The 9,719-nt window shown below is 37.3% G+C and overlaps 1 protein-coding gene across 13 annotated transcripts in view; it reads left to right on the plus strand.

Moving 5' to 3' along the window:
• Positions 1 to 9,719, plus strand: part of LOC127841244 (exocyst complex component 4-like) — a 90,354-nt gene that overhangs the window by 44,223 nt on the left and 36,412 nt on the right. For 12 of the 13 annotated variants that reach the window (XR_008030813.1, XR_008030814.1, XR_008030817.1 and 9 more), the window contains 4 exons: positions 1,356 to 1,440; positions 1,787 to 1,850; positions 3,026 to 3,126; positions 6,972 to 6,989. Coding sequence is in view for 4 of the 13 variants with exons in the window: in XM_052369906.1 (XP_052225866.1) it covers positions 1,356 to 1,440; positions 1,787 to 1,850; positions 3,026 to 3,126; positions 6,972 to 6,989 (268 nt within the window). In the remaining 9 variants the exon portion in view is untranslated. The remainder of the gene's footprint in view (positions 1 to 1,355; positions 1,441 to 1,786; positions 1,851 to 3,025; positions 3,127 to 6,971; positions 6,990 to 9,719) is intronic. The other variant, XM_052369908.1, reaches the window with a different exon arrangement.

A 9,719-nucleotide genomic window follows, 5' to 3' on the forward strand; every position in this document is an offset into this window, starting at 1 on the left:
TAATTTCTAAAATAGTTTCTAATAACTTGAGTACAAGTCAAGATGGTGTTATGAAAATTATATTTATACACCAAACACAAATACACGATTAGTAAATATCACTCCATATCAGAAGAGCTTTTTGAATATAAGAAATAAAATATGCGTATCTCTTGGCTAAAATTGAGTGGTTTGAAACATTTTGGGATTATCAGATAAGGGAGGACACATTATGCTAAAACTGGAAGTTTGTTTAGAAGAGACTTCCTTTAAACAAAAAATACTATAAAAGTGGAAAGTGTTATCTCAGGCCTATGTAGACTTGACAGACTAAATGAGGATGACACTACGCACATGCTTTAAGCCCTGTCACTAAATGAGGATGACACTACGCACATGCTTTAAGTCCTGTCACTAAATGAGGATGACACTACGCACATGCTTTAAGCCCTGTCACTAAATGAGGATGACACTACGCACATGCTTTAAGCCCTGTCACTAAATGAGGATGACACTACGCACTTGCTTTAAGCCCTGTCACTAAATTAGGATGACACTACGCACATGCTTTAAGCCCTGTCACTAAATGAGGATGACACTACGCACATGCTTAAAGCCCTGTCATTAAATGAGGATGACACTAGGCACATGCTTTAAGTCTTGTCACTAAATGAGGATGACACTATGCACATGCTTTAAGCCCTGTCACTAAATGAGGATGACACTACGCACGTGCTTTAAGCCCTGTCACTAAATGAGGATGACACTACGCACATGCTTTAAGCCCTGTCACTAAATGAGGATGACACTACGCACTTGCTTTAAGCCCTGTCACTAAATTAGGATGACACTACGCACATGCTTTAAGCCCTGTCACTAAATGAGGATGACACTACGCACATGCTTTAAGCCCTGTCATTAAATGAGGATGACACTAGGCACATGCTTTAAGTCTTGTCACTAAATGAGGATGACACTACGCACATGCTTTAAGCCCTGTCACTAAATGAGGATGACACTATGCACATGCTTTAAGTCCTGTCACTAAATGAGGATGACACTACGCACATGCTTTAAGTCCTGTCACTAAATGAGGATGACACTACACACATGCTTTAAGTCATGTCACTAAATGAGGATGACACTACGCACATGCTTTAAGCCCTGTCACTAAATGAGGATGAAACTACGCACATGCTTTAAGTCCTGTCACTAAATGAGGATGACACTACGCACATGCTTTAAGTCCTGTCACTAAATGAGGATGACACTACACACATGCTTTAAGTCATGTCACTAAATGAGGATGACACTACACACATGCTTTAAGCCCTGTCATCCCAGAGCAAGGCTCAAATTGATATTTTGGTTGACAGAGTGAGCTGTTTGGAGGGGGCACCATGCATATGGACACACCAAAACATGTCTTTGTGTGCAAGCCATCTGTGGACAACATCAGAAGTAAGAACTGGATCAGTAAACCGATTATGTTTGTTACGTGTGTCTTTTTTTCAATTATAAACTAGAGATGCACAAATGTATGTATAAAATAAGATGCTAATAAAAAGCAAGAGATATATTTGGGGGTGTTTACAAACTCAAACTAAACATTATTTAACAAAATTCTTGACTAGTACCTGAGATTCAGTATGTATTACTTGTATGCTATGTTCTTTCTTCTAAGGGGTATTTTATTTGAATTTAAATATTGAATCGGCTTGGAGTAAACATTTTATGCCACACTGAAATAGTATTATAATCTATAACAAAGTCGTTTAAATGTCACAGTTGTTGTTATGGTGTGCAGGTATCTACAAACAGCTGCAGATATTTATCAAGGAAGTGGAGAGCTCATCAGCCCTTCAACCTGGGTAAGAACTACATAAGAGCTCATCAATAATGTGCCTGTTCAGGGCAAACTTTTGTCCACTTTGAGTGTATCTTGAATATACACTTCAGAAATGTATGCACCCAAGGAAATTGTAAACATTATCTACAATCATTGTTTCATTTCTGTTAAGGGATAGGGTTATATTTGAGTCATAAATTGGGGAAATAGCACTCATTTTGTGTTAACAACAGGACAGCACAGCTCAAAAACTCAAAAATACCAACCAATGAGAATGTTTGTTACAATGTAGCTTAGATTTTAATGAATGGAACTCTTAACAATCCGGCCAAATAAAAAGTTTGTTACAATTCAGTTTTGCTTTCCATGGATTGAAGCGTTAAAATACTGACCAATCAGAATGTTTGTTACAATTAAGCTCTGCTTTCCATGGATGGAATCATAAAAATGCTGACCAATCAGAATGTTCGCTACAATTCAGCTTTGCTTTCCATTGATGGAATCCTCGAAAAACTGGCCATATGTATGACTGTTAAAATTCAGTCTGCCTACCATAGATTGAATCCTTAAAATACAGACACATGATAATGTTTGTTATATTCAGCTTTGCTCTCCATTTATGGAATCCTTAAAATACTGACCAATGAGAATGTTTCTTATAATTCAGTTTTGCTTTCCATCTTTAAAATACTGACCAATGATAATATTTGTTACAATTCAGCTTTGCTTTCCATGGATAGAATCCTTCAAATACAGACCAATGAGAATGCTTGTGACAATTCAGCTTTGCTTTCCATGGATAGAATCCTTCAAACCAATGGGAATGTTTGTTTTAATAAAGCTTTGCTTTCCCATGGATGGAATCCATAATATGCTAACCAATGAAAATGCTTGAAGTCATGAGGTTTGGACGCGTATTCACCAACCAATTCTTAGACTAAAGTCTAAAAATGTAGATTATTCTTGAAACTGTTATGTTCTCATAGTTAAATACATTTTTACATGACACAAAATTTAATACCTCTTACTACATAATTCTTCATGTTGAACAATTTATGGATCACAAAAGCAAATTGAAGAGCCTTTATATATTCAATTGCTGAGCGTTTTTTATTGGTTTTATTTCTATTCTTTATTTTAAAGTCTAAGAATGGATTAGTGTATACATGCCCTGAATGAATGTTTGTGTGATCTCAGGGAGTCAAGCCTTAATGAGTTTGTGAAGAACTTTGTGGAGGACACGTATCTAGGACACATCCACTACGTTGTCTCCAACAATATAGACATCGCCACAAAAGGTAATCTGCTTACTGAAAAAATGTGGATTCAATTAACCCTTTCCCAGTCAGAAGCATAATGAAAATGGCTATAAGCAACCAACAGAAAACTAGAACAGCCTGCAAGTAACTTGCAGTCTGTTCAGGTTTTATGCTGTTAGCTGCTTATCAGTATCTTAGGGATAGAAATGAAAGCTTTAAAACGTGAATCTAGCAAGAAAAGTCTTAAATTTAACTTACGATGCTGTCCGGTAATCTTGCGCAGTTAAGGATCAATTGGTTTAAAAACATGTTCTTTTATAAATTGGCAACAAAATAACTAAATTTAATATGAAAATAATAAGTTCATGTGCTTATTAACACAAAAATATCTAATTAATTCAGTGAAGAACTGTCCGATTTGATTCCAAAACAAACATGACTCACCTCATTTTCAAACTATCAGAGTGTCCGGTAATCTTGCGCACTTTGTATAATGACCTCGTTTAGGCAAAATTTCCAAAATTGTAGACATATGGTGTCCAATTATTGACAAAAAGCATTCCAGAAAAATATTTTTAAAATTAGTTTGTAAAACCATTGAAATTAAATGTGGATTTTAAGTGCAGTTTTTGTTCACTACAAATCAATAAATAATATTGTCACTAATAATAGTGTACAATTAATAAAAAAGTACCGGTATGCGTGAAAAAAATGCAAAACAGGTTTGATACCACGATCATGCTTCCATATTTTACAGAAAATATCAAAACTAGGCCATTGCGCATGCGGAGATCATACCAAATTGGTTTGATAGAATTGCGGGAAATAATGACTATGTCGTCTGATGCGATATATTTTTATGGCAAAAAATACCAAAACTTATCGGATATTGTGCAATGGAATAATAAATTACACGTTGGATATATGAATTCATAATTTAAAGTATGAAAACGCTAAAGACTGCAGGGAATTTGTGATTCATTTTGAATTTTTCGTAAGAAGGCCAGTGTTTACGATGTATAGGGATGACGCAACCGGTGTTTAAATGAAATGATCGAATTTAATTTTGCATGGAATACGTAACTTTTAAATCCGTTAATTCTTTAAAATGTGAAATTCCATCTTTCATCACTAAAGAAAACCATTCGTCGTCTGCGAGATTCGCAAATGCGAAGTGTGCAAGATTACGGGACGCGCAAGATTACTGGACTTTATTGTATTGTGTTTTAAGACTACAAATGATGTAAAGTGCGTTTCTCAACAGAAAAGGATTAAAATATTTTTGTTTATATGCATGCACATAAGTTTGTCATTTGGCTTAAGAAAGATATCATATTGTTGCCAGTCATTTTAAGCAGAAAAAATATTGTATGGTTTTGTGGCTTTAAAGGATAGCAGTATATATACTGCTATTCTCCCCCACTTGGTGAGCTTTTGTGATCGCCTTTTGTCCGTCGTGCGTCATCCGTTGTCAACATTTTGCCTTGTGAACACTCTAGAGGCCACATTTATTGTCTGATCTTCATGAAATTTGGTCAGAACATTTGTCCCATTGATACCTCGACTGAGTTCGAAACTGGGTCATGCTGGGCCAAAAACTAGGTCACTAGGTAAAAACAAGAAAAACCTTGTGAACACTGTAGAAGCCACATTTGATGCCCAATCTTCATGTAACTTTGTCAAAATGTTTGTCTAAATGATATGTTGGTTGAGTTTAAAAATGGTTCCGGTCCGTTGAAAAACATGGCCGCCAGGGGGCGGGGCAGTATTCCTTATAAGGCTATAGAGAAACCTTGTGAACACTCTAGAAGTCACAATTTTTGCCCAATCATCATGAAACTTGGTCAAAACATTGGTTTTATTGATATCTCGGACAAGTTTGAAAATGGTCCAGATCGGTGAAAAAACATGGCCGCCAGGGGGCGGGGCAGTTTTCCTTATAAGGCTTTAGTAAAACCGTGTTAACACTCTTGAGGCCACATTTATTGTCCAATCTTCATGAAATTTGGTCAGAAGATTGGTCTGTATGATATCTTGGATGAGTTCGAAAATGGTTACGTTTGCTTGAAAAACATGGCTGCCAAGGGGCGGGGCATTTTTCCTTATATGGCTATAGTAAAACCTTGTGAACACTCTAGAAGCCACATTTATTTCCAATCTTCATAAAATTTGGTCAGAAGATTGGTCTCAATGATATCTTGCATGAGTTCGAAAATGTTTAGGTTTGCTTGAAAAACATGGTTGCCAAGGGGCGGGGCATTTTTCCTTATATGGCTATATATGGCTTTAGTAAAATCTTGTTAACACTCTAGAGGCCACATTTATTGTCCCATCTTCATGAAACTTGGTCAGAAGATTCATCCCAATAATATCTTGGACGAGTTCAAAAATGATGCCGGTTGGTTGAAAAACATGGCCGCCAGGGGGCGGGGCATTTGTCCTTATATGGCTATAGTTAAACCTTGTTAACACTATAGTTCGAATACCCCCCCATTTATTTTTTTTTATTTTTTTTAAACATCTTATAAATTGCTTCACCCCACATTATACCCCCCTCTCACCACCCACCCCCCCTACCCCCCCCCCACCCCCACCCCCCCCCCAAAAAATAATATTTTTTTAAACATCTAATTAATTACCACACACCACATTATACCCCCCTCTCACTCCCCCCTACCCCCCCTACCCCCCCCACCCTCACCCCCCCCCCCCCAAAAAAAAAATTTAAAAAATTGTTTTTTAAACATCTTATAAATTGCCACACCCCACATTATACCCCCTCTCACCCCCCACCCCCCGCACCCAACCCCCCCCCCATTTTTTTTAAACATCTAATAAATTACCAAACCAGACATTATAACCCCCCCCCCTCTCACTCCCCACCCCCCTACCACCCCCCCCACCCCCACACCCCCCAATTTTTTTTTAAACGTCTTATAAATTGCCACACCCCACATTGTATCCCCCTCTCACCCCCACCCTCCCTACCCCCCCCCCCATCCCCCACCCCCCCACCCCATTTTTTTTTAACATCTAATTAATTACCACACACCACATTATACCCCCCTCTCAATCCCCCCTACCCCCCACCCCCCCAATATTTTTTTCAAACATCTAATAAATTACCCCACCCCACATTATACCCCCCTCTCACCCCCACCCCCCTTTTTTTTTTTTTTTAAACATTCAATAAATTACCACACCATACATTATACCCCCCTCTCACTCCCCCCTTGATCATGACTGGCAGATGACCCCTATATTGATTTTCAGGTCACTAGGTCAAAGGTCAAGGTCACAGTGACTCGAAATAGTACAATGGTTTCCGGATGATAACTTACATTAGGTCAAGGTCAAGGTCACAGTGACAAAAAACGTATTCACACAATGGCTGCCACTACAACTGACAGCCCATATGGGGGGCATGCATGTTTTACAAACAGCCCTTGTTTAAATTATATCTTGGATGTGTATGAAAATGGTTCTGGTCTGTTGAAAAACGTGGCTGCCAGGGTGTTCACTAGTCATGAAAGTTGGTAAGAACATATTGTTCTAATGACATCTTGGGCTGCACAGAACTGGTCAGTTCCTTTGAATGTCAGGTGAGCGACGTTGGGCCTTTCAGGCCCTCTTGTTGTTTATTTGGGACATTTCCTTGCATAAGTATGCGCACTTTGTTCTGGTAAACCAGCTTATCAAGGAAAAAATTGAGTGAGTTAAATGAATTTTTTGATATTACAAAAATGCTTGTTGACAAGGACATTTACTTGTAAAAAAATCAACACATGTTTTAAGTATAGAAATTCATGTACATGTGCAAGATTATACATGTTAGTGACATGCACATGTACATAATATTTAAATGTGTTTTACCTTGACCTTAGTGGACGAAGAAGAGGAAAGTAAGTGGGCTGTGTTGTTGTATGACTTCTGTTTTAAATATCAACATTGTAGTTGGGGTCTGGAATAACTGTGATTGATGCATGCGTGTAAAGTGTCCTACCAGATTAGCCTGTGCAGTATGCACAGGCTCACGATGAACAACACTTTTAGCCTCAGATGGATTTATGTTTAGATGAGTCTTCCCATAAACAAAAAAAATCCATAAAAGCACAGGCTAATCTGGGACAACACTTTATGCTCATGCATTAAGCCCAGTTTTCCCAGAACACGCTGATGGAATGAACTTTGTTGTTGTTGTTTAGCTGCTGCATTGCTGTTCTTCTGGGAATGAAATGTGCTATTGTTATTTGACTTCTATATTGCTCTTTAATGTTAAATAACATTTTTTGTTGTTATTTCTCTTGTTTCAATATGTTGTCGGTAAACTCTGAATTGCCCTTCAATTTTGAATGAAATTCGTTATTGTTATTTGACTTGTGTATTGTTTTTCATCTTGGAATGCTGTATGTTGTCTTTTGTTGACCTCTGCATCACTTGGAATTAAATTTCTTGTTGTTGTTATTGGCTTCTGTATTTCTTTTTAACTTTGAATGCAGTCATTGTGCATATGAAATCATGTTTAGATATAATTAATGCAGTCATTGTGCATATGAAATCATGTTTAGATATAATTAATGCAGTCATTGTGCATATGAAATCATGTTTAGATATAATTAATGCAGTCATTGTGCATATGAAATCATGTTAAGATATAATTAATATAAGCAGTGATCTGGAAAACTGGGCTTATTGCATGTCCGTAAAGTGTCATGCATTCATCCATGCAGTCTGCGCAGGCTAATCAGGGACATCACTTTCTGCTTTTATGTATTTATGCTCCCCCAAAAAATGTTGGGGGGGGATCATATTGTCGCCGCATTGTGTGTCCGTCTGTGTGTCCGTCCATGCACAATTTTTGTCCGGGCTATTCCTCAGCAACTTATGACCGGAATTGAATGAAACTTTATGGGAAGCTTCACTACCAAGAGGAGATGTGCATATCATCAGCCAGCTCTGGTCCGATGATTTTTCACAGAGTTATGGCCCTTTGAAATTTTCCATTAACTGTACATATAGTGCAATTCTTGTCCAGGCTATTTCTCAGCAACTAATGACCGGAATTCAATGAAACTTTATGGGAAGCTTCACTATCAAGAGGAGATGTGCATTTTATCAGCGGGTTCTGGTCGGATGATTTTTCACAGAGTTATGGCCCTTTGAAATTTTATAAAAAAAAATTATTGTCCCCCCCAACTACTGTGCCCTCAAGACGTTTCCTTTTATCTGAATATATTTTGCAATATTGTGACAAAAAAAAACTTTTGGGAGCAGAGACGGGTGTTTCTTGTTTTTTGTTGAAAGGAAGTCTCTTCTAAATGAAAATAAAGTTTAGGCGGAAAGTTTCTTCCCTTATAAGCTTGAGCAGACTTCACAGGCTAATCTGGGACAACACTTTTGCACATGCATTAAGGCCAGGTTTCCCATAACAAGTCTCATATTGTAAAATTAATTTATGGTTGTTTTCCAGCAAATGAACGACATGACTCTATCTTTGACTCAGAATGGGCCCGAGTTACTAATCAAGGTTAACTGACTGCGCACCAATAATACTCCCCTTGATTTTTTTCCACAGTGTTCTCCGGAAGCAATGGCGGCCAGCAATTTCAGCGGTTACTAACAATCTAGGTGACGGCTACGTTGCCCCCAAATATTAATTAGAAATGGCGATAAACAATGCCCATTTTAGAGCTTAGTTGCTGGCTTAATCTTATTGGTTACTACATTTTTTTGGAGAACACTGTAATGGAGCATGCAAAAGTCATCAAGGAATTATTGTGAGACAGCCATATCTCAGATATGACCCACACAATGCAAAAATGGGTCTTATGACATATGTATCCCGTACAGCTGTCTGCTATAATGTCATGCATGGTTTAGTGGTCTATTTAGCGGACATGGTAGCTCATGACCAGACTTGTCTCAAGCTTGTCTGTTTCTTTGCATAGGCCTCATTTTTGCATGAAGTGGGTCTCAAAAACAAATCTCATGTTCTGTCATTTCAGCGATAAATAATACTGTTCATGTTCCATCATTACTCCCATTTTATTATATCTGAATATTATTATGAACTTGAATTGCATTGATATGGATTGGCATGCTTTTGTTTGAAAGTTTATTTCAATTGTAACCGCTCTTGTCCTAGATTGTATTATGCGCATTAAACACAGCATGCCCAACATCCCCAATAAGAGTTGTTAATGTATACATAGTCATGTAATACAACTGCTACTTATCAGTATAATGCTTTAAATAAGAGACTTTAATATATTGATTTTTGGTAACTATTTGGTACAATGTTTCATAATTATATTACGTATGTCATATTTTATGATGTCCTTTAGACACATTTTCACATCTATTCAAGTGAACAAATATAACATAGAGTATTTTACATGTGCAAGTGAATGTTTAAAAATATATAAGCATACATGATAGTTACATATTGAGTGTTGAGTGTTCAATTATTGGGGCTGTGTTCTTTGAAAACTGGGCTAATTTCATAAGCGTTGTGTCAACCCAGATTAGCCTGTGCAGTCCACACAGGATTATAAGGGACATCACTTTCCTTTTTATTTAATTTTTCATTTAAAGGTAGTCTATTCTTAATGAAAATACAGTCAAGACAGAAA

This window comes from Dreissena polymorpha, chromosome 8 (genome assembly GCF_020536995.1).
Source record: "Dreissena polymorpha isolate Duluth1 chromosome 8, UMN_Dpol_1.0, whole genome shotgun sequence".
Taxonomy (NCBI): Eukaryota; Metazoa; Mollusca; class Bivalvia; order Myida; family Dreissenidae; genus Dreissena; species Dreissena polymorpha.